The sequence below is a fragment of the Stylophora pistillata genome, chromosome 2 (assembly GCF_964205215.1).
Source record: "Stylophora pistillata chromosome 2, jaStyPist1.2, whole genome shotgun sequence".
Classification (NCBI taxonomy): domain Eukaryota; kingdom Metazoa; phylum Cnidaria; class Anthozoa; order Scleractinia; family Pocilloporidae; genus Stylophora; species Stylophora pistillata.
Genome location: NC_142520.1, coordinates 58,596,064 through 58,617,048, shown reverse-complemented (window position 1 = coordinate 58,617,048; position 20,985 = coordinate 58,596,064). Strand labels below are relative to the sequence as shown.

The following is a 20,985-nucleotide window of genomic DNA, read 5'->3' as shown; positions in this document are numbered from 1 at the left end:
CACAGCTCTGAAGGTGGCTCATATTGAACTGCGGTGGGTCTTGTACGAAAAAAAAAAACATACCTGGCAAACTGTTTACATACGTTGTCAGTTTAATATTCCGCTTTAAAAATCATAAATACATTGGTCGTACAATTAAACTGTATTTATTTATTAATCTTTTTACTCATCAACTTAACCACATATTTACTCATCTTTCTATTAATCGACCATTTGTTTTTTTTTTCATGAATTTAATCACTTTTATTAGTTATAAAGATATACTTTTATATCTTAATTTCATCTCTTATTGATCAGCTATTTTCGCTCTATTTAAATTAGGTTTACTCTTACCAAACTATCATTTAGAAATAGCCCTTTAATACAGTATATGTAGACACTATTGTGTCGGAGTGAAAACCAAAGATTAGACCGGACTTGAATCTGCACTTTTCTGAATGCCACCTCACTAAATTGGACGGGACCGCAATGTATCACTTTCAAGTTAATTTGACTGAGCTGGACTGCATTGCACGTTTCTAAATGAAACTGAATTAGACTGTGCTTAACTGTACGTAGATGTACTCGACAAGATTGTACGACATAGGAGAGCTTTGCACAACACTGGCCTTAACTTCGATGCACTGCACTTGACTGCCTACACTGTGCCGTATTTGATTGCAGTTGACTTGACTATGCTTGACTGGAACACAAAAGAATGCTTGAAAGGAATGATAAAATACCGAGGTTTGCCAAAAGGTCAACTAAATCATATGAAGTATAGACTGCCAGTGTTAGTTGTATTTATTTACTAAGACTGATGTTTCGAACTTCTGGAATGTAACAATAGAAATTGTATAAACTGTTCTTGAATTGTTCCTTAACTATATTACGAAAGGAGTCTTCCAAAGGAGAAAACACCGTGGGGCTAAAATTTTGAGAGAGTTGATCACTGAAGTTGAATTTCTCGAAGCTTGTGATAATTTCAAAAAGTGCGCCGCTTTAAGTCTTGTGCAAGTGGGTTACTCAGCTCTCCCCTGATTGGCTCGTCTAACTGCATGGTTTTTAGCTCGAATAAGTTTTCTGCAGCCCCATTCATTAGAGCGAAATCGTAAAGCCCGTTCGTTGTATCCTAATGAACCGTTTGTTGGAGGCAAATAAGAACAATTAAGAGCAGTTGTGAACACTTGAATCACTCGTGCGTGTCCAGAAAGGTGACGACTCACGAGAACATGAGACCCACGTTGAAATCCTGGACTGTTCAAAACAAGTGGTTCATTAAAGCCAAGAACGTGCCAAGAACATTCTGTGGAGCCAAAAAGTCCCGGATGTGTACGCATTCGTGTAGACCGTGTGGCGCTTTTGAATATACTGGCCTTTTTGTGACCTTACAGTCGCCACAACCCGACGAAAATCATTACTCTTCGTAAACGGGTTGATTTAATTCAAGTTCACAACTGTTCTTATTAACATGGTGTTTATATTCTGTAACGATACGCCAGGGCGCATGTGCGAAACTTTTTTTTTTTGCTAAAGGTAAGAAAATTTGTAGGAGAAATAAAAGTATTTAATTTGGTTCCCTCGGGAGTACAAATTTTTAATATTTCAAGAATGATTCTCAATTAAGTAAACGGTACAATCTGTATTTTTGTTTGAACGATGACAGTAAACACGCTGACTATTACCAAGGACACCTTTATAAAACAAATGTTCGTTCTCCTGAAAAACAATTAAACTATACAAACGTTGCATGGAAGACTTTATATTACATCACTGTTTCCTATCATTCATTATTATTCTAGATCATTTAAATAAATAGCATAATGCCGTACTTACCTAAAAAGAGATCTATCATGGTTACAAAATGTTTTCTCTCTCTCACTCTAATTTGAATAAATTAGTAACACTGGTGTATTCAATTGATTTAACAACCAATGCAATAATTTTGTTAAGTTCTAATAATTAATTTTTCCATCAGTAGAAATAGGTGACTTTTCTGCAGAAATATTTCAGACTAATAAAAAGAAGATCTGAAAAGGTAATTTGCATCATACTTTGCTAGCACACTTCCTGTACAACAATTCAGTAAGGCTAACAATGCATAAAACACTTTTTACTGGCGCTCCTACAAGTTAAGATAATAATCTCGTGGTTTAACAATCCACTCTGCATGCGGGTTGACTTTCAGTAAGGCCATCATATTCGTATCATTATCAAGGCAGCGCTCACCTGTCAATCAAATTACAAATTGTCACATAAGAAATATAAAACAGATGTCTACATGTGTACTCGAATCTGTGTAATACAGATTTAGTTGTGTACAGAACTGGCTACTAACGCTAAATAGTGTTAAAAGTAAAATATGGGGTATTTGTAGGACTAATCAAGCAGCAAACGTGAGTATCAGCAACAATTTTGCAAAACGTGAAGACTGTCACATGACATATCAACGAACAGACATCATGATGAACCATGGTGCAGTCACCAGTTGAAAACAGCTGCCTTACTCACCAGTCACCAGTTGAAAACAGCTGCCTTACTCTCAGTTAGTGACTGTCAAACTACTTCAAGTAGGAATAACGATCACACAAGACAACAAACTGCTTAGTACCTATGTTTCCGCCGGCCTCATAGAGAAAAAAGTTATCAGATGCAAATCTGTTGTTGTTGTGAGGATTGACACAGTTGCGATAGCAATTATTAGATGAAGATTCTAAAAATTTGGAGCTTTCATCTGGGCTCTCTGATGGAGATGTTCGGCGACGGAACTTGGAGACAATGTCACCAGCACGCATGGACTCAGTCAGCTGAATTGCCATGAGAACTTTGTTGAGCATTGGTGCCTGCACTCTTATGATGTTGTTTTCATGATCAGACTAAGGCAAAAAAAAATTGATTGTTTTAGATATTACTAAATACCAACACATCAATCAACAGAATATGATCCACTCAAGGATAAATGTATTAGAATTACTTGCAGTGCAGTTTTTGCCCTGAATCTTGAACTATACAGTCCTAAGTCTTAATCATCTGCGGAAGAAATAGCAAGCCTCTAATTTAAGCTGCTTCATGTATGAAGTCAGTTTACAGCTGCAGTAATTATTTCACGACACTTACATCCATAGAGACAAGAGGAGAATCTCCTCCAGTTGAGTGCTTCTTCTGAGGAGATCCACCCATTCCCTCACTTCGTGCACGTTTGGCGAGTAGCTTCTTGACCTGTCAATCACAACAATGCATGCTCAACAAGAAATGTTGAACTTTCTGTGGGATTCTTCTTTATTCAACTAAATTTGATATTTCTTCACATAAATTCTTTTCTCATCAGTAATTGCTAACTTAAAGTAAAATGTCTCAATAAGGCGCTGCATGGGGAATCCCCTATATATATTGAGAGTTCTTTAACTACGAATCACTCACTACACGGTAGAGAGACCAGACGTGGCCAATATAATTTTAATCTGTCCTAAGTTTCGTAATATTACTGAAGCTGGAACGTCTTTTCAAGTTAGTAGCGTCAAGTTATGGAACAGTTTGCCAAATGAGCTTACGGAGGACCTCCCTGAAAACCACGTATTTACGTGACGGGCGCTTCCTACTTAAAGATTGTTTATTATTATTATTATTATTATTATTATTATTATTATTATTATAATTATTATAATAATAATTATTATTATTATTAAAAAACGCAGCACTTCCTCTTTCAGAAATGATCTGAGAAACTATTTTATTGATTCTTATAGAGACATTGATTCTTTTGAGGCAATATTGTAATAGATGTTTTAATCTATATATTCTATTTATATTTGTTTTTAATAGTTACTTTGTTAGGCTGGTTCCAATTTTAATTCTAGACTTACATGTATTACTTACTAATCCTTAGTTTTGAGGGCCACTGGTTTGTCAGCGTAAGCTGTTATGTGTACACCCTCTTTAAATAAAGTTGACTTACTTACTATAAGGCACTGAAGTAAAGAGACCCACCGCTTTTGCATCTTTGGCTTTCTTGTTTCCTTCAGCTTCGTAGAGATAACGAACCTGCATCACCATGAATCCAGGAATCTGAACAGACATAGAACATGTCAAAAACAATAAGTTGCAACATCCAAGTAAATCGATACCAGCCTTGTTGCTCTAATTCATCAATTTTTCGATGAAAAAACTCACCGTTATCGCCTGTAATCAGTCTTATTAAACCCTACAGTCATTCTTGGAAAGTGAACTCTCTTCCCTTGTAATCAGTCTTATTAAACCCTACAGTCATTGTTGGAAAGTGAACTCTCTTCCCTGTAATCAGTCTTATTAAACCCTACAGTCATTGTTGGAAAGTGAACTCTCTTCCCTTGTAATCAGTGAACTCTCTTCCCTGTAATCAGTCTTATTAAACCCTACAGTCATTGTTGGAAAGTGAACTCTCTTCCCTTGTAATCAGTGAACTCTCTTCCCTGTAATCAGTGTTATTAAACCCTACAGTCATTGTTGGAAAGTGAACTCTCTTCCCTTGTAATCAGTGAACTCTCTTCCCTGTAATCAGTCTTATTAAACCCTACAGTCATTGTTGGAAAGTGAACTCTCTTCCCTTGTAATCAGTGAACTCTCTTCCCTGTAATCAGTCTTATTAAACCCTACAGTCATTGTTGGAAAGTGAACTCTCTTCCCTTGTAATCAGTGAACTCTCTTCCCTGTAATCAGTCTTATTAAACCCTACAGTCATTGTTAGAAAGTGAACTCTCTTCCCTTGTAATCAGTCTTATTAAACCCTACAGTCATTGTTGGAAAGTGAACTCTCTTCCCTTGTAATCAGTGAACTCTCTTCCCTGTAATCAGTGTTATTAAACCCTACAGTCATTGTTGGAAAGTGAACTCTCTTCCCTTGTAGTCAGTGAACTCTCTTCCCTGTAATCAGTCTTATTAAACCCTACAGTCATTGTTGGAAAGTGAACTCTCTTCCCTTGTAGTCAGTGAACTCTCTTTCCTGTAATCAGTCTTATTAAACCCTACAGTCATTGTTGGAAAGTGAACTCTCTTCCCTTGTAATCAGTGAACTCTCTTCCCTTGTAATCAGTGAACTCTCTTCCCTTGTAATCAGTGAACTCTCTTCCCTTGTAATCAGTAAACTCTCTTCCCTGTAATCAGTCTTATTAAACCCTACAGTCATTGTTGGAAAGTGAACTCTCTTCCCTTGTAATCAGTGAACTCTCTTCCCTGTAATCAGTCTTATTAAACCCTACAGTCATTGTTGGAAAGTGAACTCTCTTCCCTTGTAATCAGTGAACTCTCTTCCCTGTAATCAGTCTTATTAAACCCTACAGTCATTGTTGGAAAGTGAACTCTCTTCCCTTGGAATCAGTGAACTCTCTTCCCTGTAATCAGTGAACTCTCTTCCCTGTAATCAGTGAACTCTCTTCCCTGTAATCAGTGTTATTAAACCCTACAGTCATTGTTGGAAAGTGAACTCTCTTCCCTTGTAATCAGTGAACTCTCTTCCCTGTAATCAGTGAACTCTCTTCCCTGTAATCAGTGTTATTAAACCCTACAGTCATTGTTGGAAAGTGAACTCTCTTCCCTTGTAGTCAGTGAACTCTCTTCCCTGTAATCAGTCTTATTAAACCCTACAGTCATTGTTGGAAAGTGAACTCTCTTCCCTTGTAATCAGTGAACTCTCTTTCCTGTAATCAGTCTTATTAAACCCTACAGTCATTGTTGGAAAGTGAACTCTCTTCCCTTGTAATCAGTGAACTCTCTTCCCTTGTAATCAGTGAACTCTCTTCCCTTGTAATCAGTGAACTCTCTTCCCTTGTAATCAGTAAACTCTCTTCCCTGTAATCAGTGTTATTAAACCCTACAGTCATTGTTGGAAAGTGAACTCTCTTCCCTTGTAATCAGTGAACTCTCTTCCCTGTAATCAGTCTTATTAAACCCTACAGTCATTGTTGGAAAGTGAACTCTCTTCCCTTGTAATCAGTGAACTCTCTTCCCTGTAATCAGTCTTATTAAACCCTACAGTCATTGTTGGAAAGTGAACTCTCTTCCCTTGTAATCAGTGAACTCTCTTCCCTGTAATCAGTCTTATTAAACCCTACAGTCATTGTTGGAAAGTGAACTCTCTTCCTTTTTGGTGTCAGAGTAGACTGTCAAGGACAGGTTTTAACTCAATTCCACAGACTTTATTACACAGTTACAACACCAACCTGTTTAGTTGCATACTCAACTACTATACTTCACTTCAAATCTTCAGTAAATCGTTTTAAGATAACTTAACACCATTTTTTAAAATTTAGACTAATTAACCCCACGGTTTTTAGATAACATATGTTCACTATTCATACCCACAGAGAAGTAGAGGACTTACTGTCCATAGAATAGCCTGATACTTGATTAACATTCTAACAATGTTGACAGTGCCTTGAGCTTGTTTGATTTCTTGTAAAGATGGCTGAGACTTGTTTGAACAAATGAACAGATTTGGAGCCACAATCATAGCCACACTGTTTAAACCCATTTTGTTATGTTTTTCTTGGGCTACCACTCTGTTTAGGAAGTGAACAAGGATCTATATGAAAAAGACATATATGTCTCAGTTATAAACCTTGTTGAAACACGGTATTTAAGATACTGCAAACCAAACGTCTTTTAGTTTCCAGCTAAAATGTGCATTATTGTACAATAATTTGCAGCACCAAGATATCACACTTCTAAAAGCCCTGATAAAGAAATTCAGTCTACGTTAGGCACTGCGAACAGAAGTTGTTTTTCTCTTACAAGTTTATTATTTTTGCCTGAAAACTTAACTACGCTGTAAATTCTCAAAACATAATAACTTACCTTTAAACAGTCTTGATGAACTACAGGCAACAGCATAATAAGCAGATTTAATGCCTGAAGCTGTTGTTTTCTATCTGGTATACCTGGAAGAAAGGGGAAAAAATGTTGTGAGCCAGATTAAACTTATTAATGATGTGATAGAGTTCTCTGTTTCCTATGAAGGAGCTCAGTAGCTATCAAAATCTCATGATTGCATCGAATTTGACCCATTTTTGTTGTGACAAATCTGTCTTCTCATGTAAATTAACAACAAAAAGAGAACATTTTGGTCTGCACCTTATCCAAACCTATAATGCACACATTCTGGATGGTTGTTATGTAAGGAGCAAGGCAAGTGTGAAGTCAAAAAGACAGCGAGATTAATTATTAAGCAGACTAAAATTAGATGATCTGTTCTTAGCCCATAATTGACATTTTGAACCACCACTCACTTTCTACAGATGCAAATGTTGGTTGATATTCTTGAGTTAAAAGAGGAAAAGGTAGTTCCCTGTTAGGATACAAGAACAAGCTTTGAGATTTAAAAAAAGCACAGCTTTACAAAACTAATTGAAAATTTCAGATGTAATTGGTGAATATTCCTACTTCTCCTGAACAAGCAGAAATTTACTCTACTCTAGTTTGAGATATCGGATGGGATTGTAATGGTATGTGAACATTTATAGTGAAATTTTAAAAAGTAATCTGTCATAATATTTTTGTTATGTTCTGGAATGGAGCAGGAACATCTCTAGAAGTCAGGGTAGTCTAGAACACTAAAATTTCAACCACGAAAGAACCCCTAACAAAAGCTGAAAAGGTAGCGAATTTAACCTCAAGAACTGTTTAAGCAAAGCTGCACAATCATGTGGTCTTCTGTCATCCCATGTAAAGACCCCATCATTGAACTTTTCCTCCACTTCTTCCCTTAGAACCTGTAAAATAAATCCAGTCATACTTAATTATATTATTTTAAACCTTTTTGGATGCCTGTAGAGCGAGTTTAAAAAAAGGATAAAAAAGAGACAGAGGCAGAACAAAAGTCACAAATACCTTAACTCTTCCTGAATTTCCAGGAACTCTCAAGATTCCCTCTTCCTTTATACCTGTGGAAAGTATTGTTTATAGACATCCATCGATTAGTTCATAGTAATATAATTGACAAATGTCAATTACATCAAGGCTAGGGTGTGACAGCCCTTTTATTGACCATAACACTACTACTCTGCTATATACAATAAAAACTCTAAAAATGTAAGTGAATATCACCACAAGCAATATACAGGCACAAGCCCCCTAACATTTGGTTCATACAAAACGGAATGCAAACACACTCTGCCACTTTTGCTGAGAGCCATTCCAAAGGTAATGAGTTGAGTTTCTGAGGAGATGACAAAGTAATACTGAGATTTAGTGAGTGTATGAAAATGCAGACAGGTCAACATACCTTTTGTTTCCAAATGTCTGATGAGCTGAAAGAAAATTAAAACCAGCTACATGAAGAGACAGAAAACAAAGGTAAGTGCTCCAAATGCCGTCTGAAGTAAAATCTGGATACTAAACCTTGGGTGGCTAATAACCAGCATTTTTGCAGAAAAAGAGATCTCTAATCAAATTACCTCTATAAAAAAGGAAGGAACTACCGTTCTCTCATTCTTCAATTTGTCCTCTTGAAGTAGATTCTGCAGTGGTACCCCAAAGATTCCTGATTCTAAGACAGCAGTTTAAAATTTATATGAATAATTAAAATAAGAAGAATTGCACATTGTCAAACAATTAAATAGCTTCTGTTCTGTAGAATTATAGTCAATCATGACACCTCTAGCTGTTTGTTTGCCTGACATATCTGTCCCATTGGTAGAGACATACACTTACTTTACTTATAATTGTAAAAAACTTATCACCATAACCATTCTTTTTCTTGTTGTTGCTTGTATATCAAGCCATATTTTGTTCACTGGGGGAATGTTCCATACCTCTTACTTTTCTCCTGACTGGCTTCCGTCTGTGAAGGGTTAGTCCATGAGAATCAAACAGTGCTGTGAGTTCTATAAGTGACAAGGACCGCACTTTTTCCATATCCTGTGAGGAGATATCTCCGACACTTGTCACGCCCAGTTCATCTTTGGTGAGTGTAAAGTTCTGTGTAAAGACATTGTTTTGAAAATACAGCATCTAAAGAAAATTATACTTGGTTTGCTTGGTTTGTTTGGTGAAAGAAATTTAGCTGCATCCCAAATAGATCAAGAGCTTTCAAATACATTGCTCCATTTAAGAGTTGCTAAAGAGCTCTTCACTAAGAAAAAAAAATAAGTCTTTCAAATACATTCAACCATGACAAACCCATAAAACTACAACCCAAATTAATTTGTGTTACTAATAGTTATTCCTAAAACATTGAAGCTAAAGTTGGCAGACTTTGTACTCCAGATTTATTTGTATCCTTGTATATAGAAAACAATAAACAGCTTACAGGTAATCTTGGAAATTGAGGTTCCCTGAAAGGCTTTTCATTGCAGATTATTTTCCCATTCTGTGTAAACAAATAAAACAACAAGTTCTATTAAGTCACTAAATATTTATCAGTCTTACACTATAACTGTTTTTGCTGGGGTTGCTAGTTTAAGGGGTCCCTAATTTGCAATAACTATAAAGATTGCAACAGATACACACAGCTTAAAGCAATACATTGCATAACTTCAACTACTATTTGGGGCTTGGTTACCACATTCCAAGCTTCATGAGATGTAAAATTGAGTATTAGATGTAGCACTTGGCAGATCCAGTCCTTAAGCTAAGGGAGGGAGTGGGGCTGCTTTTTTTGTGTTTATACACCAGCCAGCTTTTCTTCCTTCTGTAATTCTTTTTACAACCGAAAAGAAAGGGGGGGGGGGGGCCCTCCCATAGATCTGCCCGTGAGATGGAAGGTTATAAGTTTCAATAAATCATAAAGAGTTGGTTGGGTTGGGTTGGGTCAGGTTGGCAGATACAAGTATGTGTCCTCTTGGTTATGTCTTGATCAAAAAATCTTGTTTGGCTAGTTCTCATTAACAAATACTGACACTTGTGTATAACATATAAACTTACTAAAACATTTTTCATGGCAGAATTCCTTAGTACACAAATACATTTATTTCATTTATTAAAAAATCACCAAAACAGACTGTAGTCTGACAAAACAAAAGTCAATGGCCATGAAATTTGACAGATAATTATTTATATCAACTACACTGATGTGTACTGGCTCTTAGTGGGAGAATACAAAATGTTGCATCAGAAGGGAAGGGTTTTATAAACCTGTGAACCAGCGAGCCATGCAAGTCATGCGAGCCACAGTCAAAATGAGAAGAAGCGGCATAGTAGAAACATATACTGTCAGCTGGTGGGTTGAACGCTGTCTCAAAACCAGCCTCTGCTAATATGGTGGCAAGTTTTGAAGAAAGACTTGTCTGAGGGAAGAGATAACCACATGCAGCAGTCAGTCAACCGACACAGTTTTGATAACTCTGATTCACTAAAGAGCAAAGCTGTTAAAATTACGCGATTTACTCAGACACCATTCTTGATGCCAATACACGGAGTTGCCCTGGAAGTACTGTTCTCTTTTCTCTTCAATGATTTTCTACGTGGATATCACTGAATGACAGGAGTCAACGGATACCATTCAACTACCCATTCGAGTAGCAGTAGGGTGGTGGAACTGTACATTTTTCTCAGAAAATTTTTTGGTAAGAGTTCCATATAACCCCATACATTAATTATGCATAGAGTATTGCAAAGAAACCTTTATATTATTTTAGTCTTTATGAAATGAATGCATAATTAATGTATGGGGTTATATGGAACTGCTTCCAAAAAATTTTTTGAGAAAAATGTACAGCTCCACCACGCTACTGCCACTCGAATGGGTAGTTGAATGGTATCCATTGACTCTTGTCATTCAAAGTCTTGAACCTTAATTAATTTTTGTCAGACTGTTTTTATTTTTTTGTAGATCCTGAGTGATTTGAATAGATAAAATTTTCTCTAAATAGCAAAAATATGAAACAAAGAAAAAAATTTGTCCAACTCAAGACAGCCATTACTATGATGCAAGGCTTGGCACAATGTACAGATGTTTAGAGCATTTTTCATATTTGATGCACCAGCAATAGTTCTGGCAACCGAAGTGAGATTAAGATTTTTTCTGGGAATATATCAGTTTTAAGCACTTTTGCAGCTAAATTTAAAATTAATTTCCCAGGGAAAGAGAGAGTACCCTGGGAGCAAGGTTGCACTGTTTCTACTCATCCCCAGGAACATCTCCACTTTCAAGATGGTGGGCAGTTTATAGCGATAGTTTAGTGATAGTCAGGCGCGAAATGATCGCCGACCTCCCTGACCCTGAACCAATCGAAGAAAAAAAAAATACTTGCAAAAATGGCTTGCATGGCTTGCATGGCTCGCATGGCTTGCTGGCTCGCAGATTTAGCAGATCCAGAAGGAAGTAAAGGTAGCAAATGCTGTTTGGCCATACTGTTCAAAGTTAAGAGTCTTGGTCATTTTAACACCTACTGGTTTTCCATGAACCCTGTCTGGAGGAACATCAACTAGAACCTCCTCAGGACAGTCAACTGGTACCTCATGAAAACAGTCTGGGCTAGAATCAGGAGGTGATACACTGAGATGTTTTAGATCAGAGTTCATGATCTCATCCACACAGGACTCTTTGGTTTTTTCTGCAGTGTTGAACAACTCTTGTTTTGTTGTTCCAGTCACATAAAATACTGATCCCCCATGGGGATGCTTTACTTGCTGGAATCCTGCAAGTACACAACACAAACCACCATTTTTATGCCTACCTGACTGGAATGTGTAAGGGTTTCGGGAAAAACTAGTGAATAACAAGCAGATTTCTTTTAATAAGAATGCTGACAAGTCAGGGTTATTTATGGAACAACTGATCAAACTGAGCAAATTTTTCTCTCAACTGAGTAGAAGAGAAACAAAACTTAGACTAGTGTAAAAAAAAAAAAAAAAAAACTGACACCAAACAAGAAACTCCAGGTATTACATAATATGTATAAAGTAACAAATCCAATCCAAGCAACATGTCCACCACTGCTTTGGTCAATGTATCTGCTGATGGTCAGTCGACTCTTGACCGACTGTCCACTGACACCTTGCTAACTAGTTTCCCTATCAATAAATAAGAAGCATCGCTAGTGTGTCTGCAGTGCTTTTAGGACTTTTTTATATCCAGTTAAAATTCAGCAGACTTAAAATGGTGTTGTGAGACAGACTGATCTGATGATGGATGATTTATCCATCTTCAGTTTACAAATAGGATGCACTACAATTGAAAACACACAAACCACATGGCGATTTTACTGGTCAGGCACATGCACAGTCTTGTTTGATATCTGCTTGTTTGCTATTAACAGAGGGGATGAGTGCATTAAGTGTTTACCTTTTCGATAATGTGATTCATCACTTGATCTTCTCTCAGGAATCCCCGCATGTCCTGGATGCAAATGATGTCCTGTAAACTCTTTACTCTCTATTGGAAATGAAAGCATACCAGCTGAATGTGAAAGCCTACTTGTCGTTTGGGCAGATTCATTGTCCTTTGCTCCATTCTCAAGTGACTGTGGCTTCTGCATGTGTATTCCTTCACTGTAAGTCTTTCTCAGAAGTGCTGGCCTTGATGAAGTGGTTATCTGTTCTGCATTGCTGGGCTGTCCAGAAGTTTTGACTGGGAAAATTGTTCTCACATCTGCTGGGTAGCTACTGGTGGAATGTTTGGTTGGCTGAGCCACATACACACCTAGCTTTCTCTTAGTACTTTGGTTTAAAGTGTCAATTCTTTTCCTAACAGCTTCTGCTTGTTTCCTTGTTAGGGAACCAGTGATCTTCTCAAAATCCACATCATTATGATCTATTTCTTTGCTATCTATTAAACAAGATTCAATCATTAATAAGTTTTATACCAATTTTCTCATAGTTAAGTATTATGAAATCATCAAACGACATGAAATATCCAAAAGAAGTTGAACAAAACTAATGGCACATCAGAATTCACCAACCATTGGTAGTTCTGGAAACACTAACATAATTATTCTCTAGTAAGAAGAATGTACACTTAAACCAATGAAAATTCAAATTCAAATTTCCAAATATTTATGACAGTTTTGATACATTAGGACTATAGATACACCATATATCAAGTACACTGTAATATTCTGTACTGATTTGTTAGCAAATGCAACACTCAAGTTGGTTAATATATACATGTACCTCTATATTTCTTTACAATGGTATCAAATCCAGCTTCTTTGAGCCACTGAAGTTCTTGTTCACATTCTGTAGATGAAAGATGTATGTAGATATGTATAGCTGATATGGGAGAAATTTTATGTAGTAAAATAGATATCTATGAAAAGCAATGAAAGTTAAGTTTGCAGCAGATTTTACAGTTGTGAGCTTTCCCCTAAAGTTTCCAAAGATTGTTGACCAGATTTGTTTTGTTGTTGCAGAGCATTTTCAATCCCTGAACAAACATAAAGAAGGAGAAACAGCATTAACAATAGATAAACACAACAAGTTTTGATTATTATCACTCATGTCCTCTGGAGATTATGTAAAAAGAGAAAACTTCAATGACTAACTTACATAACATGCTCTAAATGCTCAAAAATTGCCCGATTTGGGGCACTATAAAGCACATGTGAGGTACATGTAAACTTTGTGTCGCACAACATGACTATTTATTACTCCTTGGAGTCCTTGCCAGTCACATGAATAAATTATTGCCTGAGCTTGTACCTCCTTGAGGTTCTTTAGAGTGTTCATCATCATGATCCTCATCAGGTACTGGAATCCGACTCTCCTCTATAGACCTATATTCTGTCCAAAATATGTCATAATCCAGTTGGTCTAGTGCATGACCACTACGTCCTTTCATGCGCAATGCCATGACTTCTCAACAGCATGAACTGAAAAAAAAAAATAAATACCGTATTTACCCGTGTATAAGTCGACCTTTTTTGACCAAATTTACACCCTAAAAATTCGACCTCGACTTATACACCGGGTATAAAAATCAACTTCAATTGATTGTTTACGCGTTGCTTATTGACGCTAAAATATCACAAGTCCATTCAATTGCTTTCAATAGGTGTGATATCACAAAAAAACAAAGATTGCACAGAAACTACCCGAGGATCTGGAGGAGAAAATCGTAAATTTCCAATCCTTTATCATCAAGAAACGGAAATGCGAGGAATACGATGTTTCACAAATCGGAAACATGGACGAAACCCCAGTTTGGTTTGATATGCCCACGGCAAAAACAATCACAAACAAAGGAGAAAAAACTGTCGTCGTTAAAACGACTGGCCATGAAAAAACAAGATTCACCGTGGTGCTGAGTTGTCTTGCTGATGGTACGAAGCTGAAACCCATAATAATTTTCAAACGAAAAACTTTGCCTAAAGGACGCTTCCCTTCCAGTGTAGTTATTCATTGTCACCCCAAAGGATGGATGGACGAAGATGGAGTCAAACTATGGATAGAGAAAGTGTGGAATGCAAGACCTGGTGGTTTGTCCAGAACAAAAAGTCTTCTGGTGTGGGACTCATTCAGTGCACATCTTGTGGAATCCGTAAAGCGAAAACTACGTTTGAACAATACTGACATTGCCGTAATACCAGGTGGTCTGACTTGCATCGTTCAGCCTTTAGATGTTTGCTTAAACAAGCCGTTTAAAGACAGAATACGTAAGAAGTGGTGTGACTGGATGGTCGAAGGAGTCAAAGAGTACACGAAGGGAGGTGCCACGAAAGCAGCATCACTCGAAACTGTGTCTGAATGGGTCAGCGAATCGTGGAATGACGTACCAGCCAATATGGTGCAGTACTCATTCAAGAAATGTGCTATTTCTAATGCAATGGATGGTACAGAAGATGACCTTATTTGGGATGAGCCGGCCGAGGAAGAAGACGAACCAGAGATGAACGACGAGGAAGATATGTATGATGACAGACTAACTGAAAATCAATGGAATGAACTATTTGGACATAGCGATGAGGAAGATTTTGATGGATTTTAATTAGTTTTCTGAGACATTAAATCTTTATTCTTTAAATAGTAAATCAATATAATCGCATTGTTTTTTAAAAGTTTTAATAAATTGTAACAAAGTTTTTAAAGAAAATTGTTGTGGCTTGTTACCAGTGCCTGGAATGAGAAGCAGGGGAGGTTGCTCAGCAAACAAAATGGCGGCACGCTCGATAACAAGTGAAGAATCTTTGCTGTTTTTTCCTCTCTCAGCCTTGACTTTCGCTCACATTTCATCCTAAAAGATACTTGATAATTCAAAAAAATTAGGGTCGACTTATACAAAGGATATACGATAAAATTGGCAATTTCTCAGGATTTTCGGGGGTCGACTTATACATCGAGTCGACTTATACACGGGTAAATACGGTAAATAAAAAAACAATGTTTCAGTTAATACTATTAAAGCTGATAATAAGCACTGTAAATTGGAGAGAGAAGGCCAGGCTCACACAGTCAAACTTTTATGCCTAAAAAAAATTTATGAGAGTTTTGTTCATGGTGTTCCCAGCACAAACAAGCTGAGTTTTTCATCATGACTGCAAGAAAAAATTGCAGCATACCGTCAATTGATATTTTTACAAAACATGTTCAATGCCCTTAATCTGACTTGATCTGTCTATGGTAGTTGAAGAATTGAATAAATCAATCAATCAATCAATCATTTTATTTATACATGGTAAAAAAAATCATCAGGTACAATAAATTCTAATACAGTGACTAACATCCTAAAACCTAAAACATAAAAATCCTAATCCTAACACTATATTAACTTATAATAACATGCCACTTTCTATGAATGCTATGTTTAAAAATTATGATAGAAAAGATGTTTAAATTGATTTAATGAACCAGACTCTGGGGTTGCGCCACTGTAACTAAAACTATTTTTCATGTAGTTAGTTCTCAGAAAGGAGACAATCACAGGAAGTCAAATCATGGTTTAACATACAAAACGGCATGAGCAAATGGAAAAATAATATGGATGCATTTAATCACCAGAAGTAGAATCATGCATAACATAGCAGAGGAACACCTTGTAATATCATTAAACTTAAACACCAATTGAATTCTAGTAAGTCAATTTGTGAACTACTTAGACAAATCAACTCAATTTGGGTTTGCCAGACAACCCTCACTTTTAAGCAAAGAAGTGTTACTGTAACCAGTTTTGTCCTAAAAAGGCACTCAAGGTTTCATTAAAATGTTAAAAGATGAGCTAAGAGTGAAATAATGCACCTCATAATCATACAGACAAACTACATTTCAAATGAATAAAGGCTGATAGTTTCTAAAGAAACTGTTGGGGGCTGCATCGGTGGGGGTAACAAAATAGTTTGGATAATTATATCAACAAAGTTGAAATGGTAAATTGGCCACCGTAACGATTACAAAGGCTGACGTTTCGAGTGTTAGCCCTTCGTTGGAGTGAATAGAAGAATTGTGGGTTGTGTGTGCTTTTAAAGGCAGAAAATGGAGCTATGTTATTGGTGGGAACATGGAAACGAGAAAAACACTGATAAAATATTGAGAACAAATGATTCATTAAGATCACCGATCACTTCACGTGCACCTCTGCCAATGTAATCTATTGCATAACTTGCACTTATTGCAAAAAGATATACATCGGCGAAACATGCAGAAGACTAGGCGACCGATTCAGAGAACACCTTCGCAACATGGAAAAAAATGACAAGGACACATCGAAAGCAGTCGCTAGACACTTTAATTTACCTAACCATTCTAAGCAACATATGGCAATCTGCGGTCTTTCCTTAGACTTGGGTAGCACGGAAAGCCGTAAAACTCTTGAACGAAAGGTCATCTTTCAAACCGGCAGTCTAAATCCCACAGGGATCAACGAACGCTTTTCATTTCACTATTTAAGTCATGTTTTTCTCATTGCCATGTTCCCACCAATAACAAAGCTCCATTTTTCTGCCTTTAAAAGCACACACAACCCACAATTCCGCTATTTGCTCCGACGAAGGGCTAACACTCGAAACGTCAGCTTCTGTAATCGTTACGGTGGCCAATTTACCATTTCAAAGTTGTTGATATATCCAAACTACATTTCACTCACTACCTGTACTAAATTATTTTTAACAGTCAATTAGTGTGTGTATATTAGATAATCTGCTTTGTTCCTCATGACAAGGTAAAAATGTGGAACATTAACTTTGTATTCAGAGACCTGTTTAGATAAATCATCTTTAAAAAGCCACTCTATACAAAGGTGATACAGCTCATTTGTTCCTCTATAAGTTGGAGATGATCCTTGATCCATTTCAAATTCTACCTCATAATCAAGTTTGCATTTTGGTTCACTGCAACATGGGCAAGTCTTGCTTGTTCAAGTATTTGTTTTGTTTGTGCCGTCTTTATTATTACAAATTATAATAGTAAGCATAACCAGGCTCAAATATTCGCAGACAAACTCTCTTACAACTTCACATTCCATCTAATCATTTTTGAGATGTTAGCGTATAGATTGGTGTATTGTGGTGTAGTGTAATCTGATCAGCGCAATTTGGTGTATCTCTAAGCAATCTGATTGGCGCATCTTTTTGTTGGTGTATCTCAACGCAATGTGATTGGCCCAATTTTTTGGTGTATCACAAACCAATCAGATTGTAGTATTTTTCGATGTCGCACCAATCAGAGCGTTCTTGCTAATTTGTGGTTTGACAGGTCTTCAAATTTCAGCGAATCAACGCTCGAGTCGGAGAGAGCGGTTCGCTAATTAAGGAAATGTATCAGTCGTGTTGGAAAGTGGTGGAGTTGTGATCGTTGTACGACTATGCTCATTCTTCCTTCTGAAGGAGACTGAGTGGAACATGAGAAAGATTTTGAATCAAATATTAATTCAGATGTTGATAGGAGCAACTTCAGGATATTTCATTGCTATATATGAGTTAATCAGTGATTCCAATTTTGAATTTTTGAATTTCGCTCAAGGAACGAGGTAAGATGACATCTACAAGAGTTGTAAGACCATCTATTCAGTGTAATGGTTCATGTCTTTCATAAGGATTTTATCGCTATGATCTGTCTGGATTTGAAAGGTCGTCAGGGAACTTTTTCTACCGATTAGCGAGTTAAAACGTGCATGTTTTGTGTACAGCTCCTTCACTTACGATGCATACACCGTCAGCTGAAGGCCTAACACGAATTTAGCGCTATAGCGTGCTGTTTCGGAAAGGCTAGTTTTACTGACTCTGGTAAATCTTGCGCAAGATATTTGCGTAAATCATATTTGATTGATAATCTTTTTTTTTTTGCCGTATGGTTGTTCTTTTAGCAGCGGTTGAAACGACCACCAAGTTACATTTACTTTCTGCGTCGACTGCCATGTTACATATCCGTTTCTTTGCTTCTAAAAGTTCTCCATGAATTAAATATTGTTAAACAATACTTTCCCGTTACAATTGCGTGTTACTTTTTATTCGCCAGTATGGATTAGATTTTTTTAGATGAAATGCCATTTTCCAGCAAACGACGCAAATTTTATGACATAAATCTACCTCAATGAAAAATATTTCACAAGGGACAGAATGGTACGGTCGGTTAATTTTCCACGCATTTCTCACGTGCTTAGACGTTTTCTACCAATAAAATTCGCTTATAGCTAACCTGGACTTTACCCCATTGCGTGTCAATTTCCTGTAAACAACCTGCATTTTATCACGTATTTCGCACGCAAAGGGCAAAGTCCAGATAGGCAACAACCAATTAAGTAGCCCACCTTATTATCCTTTGAAGAATTATACTTTCTCTTGGTTCAATCTACTTTCACTTGTTCGAAGAACGGAGACCGGAAAACATCTTTGTCCAGAGGCTGTAAGAGATAAAATAGAGCTTTCCACTGCAAAATTATATGGAAGAGTATTTTGAGGCAACCATCTATTACTGAACAAGAAGCTACACGGAGCCTATTTTTGGGCCGGATTTGTGGATCAGCGGATTGAATTGAATTGGTTCGAATTGAAGGCTTTGCTGTTTTAGCAAAATCGCTGTCGAGTGCTTTTCATGGTTTGTTAACATGGTGAGTTATGGAGGCTAAGACTTCGGAACAAGTTGATGCCCTCTATGAAAATTTGGAATTACTAAAATCGCTGGAGGAAAAGCGGGATCACTCAATAAAAAGTTGTATTTGAACGCAATGACTTTATTTACAAGGATTTCTCTTGCTTACGTCTAATAACAAACCTTTGAAGTTTTTTTTGCCTTGGAACGATGTATCACAGAAGGCATTTTAAAGACCTCAAGATTTTTGACTGATTGAAATTAACGGCATGTGGCAGTGACTTCCACAAGTTTTTTTTTTTTGGTGAGAAAAGTACAATTGTTTTTTTCGCAATATTTATTTACGGATGGTTTCAATCGCCAACGTTTACATAAGATGGTTGTATTACTGTTCCCAAGGGTTGTTGTTTTCATCAGTGCGTTAACAATGGTAGTGATTCACAGTATTACGCTTGTACTTTAAACACATATAGTTAAGTTCACTCGAAAGATGAGTATAAACTGTAACAAGCTTATCGTTGATGCGCGGCCAGTACTTCAAATCTGACTGACACTCGATGTCAAAACTCAACCTCATTCCCTGGATATGCCACCACATTACTTTACGCCGATTAAAAACTGCACGCTATTGTGCATTTTCTTGCACAGGAAAAACCAAACATAATTTCTGATTCTGGCCCTTAATGGTCAGAATGATAACTAGGACTTTGTCTCTGACGAAGGAACGGCAATAAGCACAATTTGAACCTACGAGCAGGTTGTTGTTTAGTCTCGTCATGCAATGTTGGAGAGAGAGATAGCGTTGCGTGATAAGTTCAAATTAGGGCTGTGGAGGGGACTGCAGGAAGCGTTGTATCAATGCAGTTTATTTTTGCCAACAATTCTGACACCAGCATCAGTTATATAGTGTCCCATTTCAACCTACGTATCCAAAAAAATAATTCCTGCATGCGTAGCATGCCTATGTTTCTATAATATCATCCTACAAGGATCAGTGCACCTCAAGTACACTTAAATAATTACAAGTTCGTGACAGGATATCGAAGTACTCAACCGTCTCGAGCATAACAATATAAATGTATATATTTTAAGATATTAAAAGTAATATTAAATTTGTAAATTGAATGGTTGACCTAGCTGGACCCGATCGTAACTACGACTGCAGTTAGGTCAAAACAAAGAGTCACCAGCGCCACTGAATAATATTTAAGAAGTTTGAACCGATATTACTTAAATTAAGGCAGCATGAACAATCCAAAAATGGGCCAAGCGACAACAATGACGCAAGAAATGTAAAGATAGGGGAAGTGTTTGCCAATCGAAAGTGCCACGCAGAAATGATAAATTATCTTGAAATTCTCTTTCTAGATACAAAACTTTATTTACCAACTTCCGTTACGTTCAGTTTTATACAGTGAAGAAGAGGGTGGATTAAGAACTTTTTCCGCGATACAAAGACCCAGACAGTGAGCGGCCTGCGCTTCTAAAAGTGCGACTTTTTGAGATCACCTTTGAGAATTAAACAAAGCCGTACCATTTACAATTCAGAAAAGACCACAAGTTTGTTTCAGCGATTGTCCCTCAGACAAATAAACGTTCTAGAATGAGATATTACACGACGTGTAACAGCGTGACAAACTATAGATGAAGCAAGTAGAAAAAGCCCTTCAAACGAGGGCATTGTGAAATGAACAAGAAACAAATAACAAGCGAATTACAAGCGTGATTGCAGGTTGCCTTGTTCACAGAAATGTAGCAACTTCTCTATTTGTCTTACCTCGGTAGATTTAGGACTCCTGAACACAAAAGTGAAACACTCATCTCCATTTGATAAAAGTCACTGTCAATCCACTACTATTTGAAGAAAAGGGGAAAAGTTGAAGTTTCTTACAAGGTAGGCAAGTGACAAATCAACTCCAAAATGGCTCCCAAGTCACGTGATCAACTTTTGACCTCAAAACATTACCCACCCCCAGCCCCCGCCATAAGTCCGAGCCAGTACTTATACGCTGTCCGCTCATATAGCTTATTTCTGACCACTTGCAGCCTGAGGCTAAATTACTGGTACAGTATGTG

General features: G+C 37.1%; 1 protein-coding gene and 1 pseudogene across 2 annotated transcripts; both read right to left on the bottom strand.

Moving 5' to 3' along the window:
* Positions 1–20,985, bottom strand: part of LOC148740617 (uncharacterized) — a 1,045,961-nt pseudogene that overhangs the window by 20,331 nt on the left and 1,004,645 nt on the right.
* LOC111327769 (rho GTPase-activating protein 18) lies at positions 1,525–20,850 on the bottom strand. Of its 2 annotated transcripts, XM_088748901.1 has the most exons (19): positions 20,687–20,850; positions 18,629–18,721; positions 13,591–13,760; positions 13,063–13,128; positions 12,236–12,718; positions 11,341–11,588; positions 9,260–9,319; positions 8,763–8,928; positions 8,406–8,497; positions 8,234–8,258; positions 7,840–7,892; positions 7,621–7,721; positions 7,239–7,297; positions 6,808–6,890; positions 6,335–6,535; positions 3,967–4,044; positions 3,097–3,198; positions 2,591–2,855; positions 1,525–2,208 (listed from the first exon to the last, which is right to left on the bottom strand). In XM_088748901.1, the coding sequence occupies exons 3-19, from the start codon at positions 13,739–13,741 to the stop codon at positions 2,105–2,107; spliced, it is 2,337 nt and encodes a 778-aa protein (XP_088605027.1). In that variant the 5' UTR covers positions 13,742–13,760; positions 18,629–18,721; positions 20,687–20,850; the 3' UTR covers positions 1,525–2,104. The 2 variants fall into 2 exon arrangements, with proteins under 2 accessions (XP_088605027.1, XP_088605026.1); XM_088748900.1 differs by lacking the exon at positions 18,629–18,721.

Excerpts from the sequence above, each read along its gene's own strand:
- LOC111327769 (XM_088748901.1), bottom strand. The coding sequence starts at position 13,741 with ATGGCATTGCGCATGAAAGGACGTAGTGGTCATGCACTAGACCAACTG. Across the intron at positions 9,320-11,340 it reads ACAGGGTTCATGGAAAACCA|AATGGGAAAATAATCTGCAA; the intron begins GTAGGTGTTAAA and ends TTGTTTACACAG. Across the intron at positions 7,298-7,620 it reads TTGCTTAAACAGTTCTTGAG|GGAACTACCTTTTCCTCTTT; the intron begins GTTAAATTCGCT and ends GTATCCTAACAG.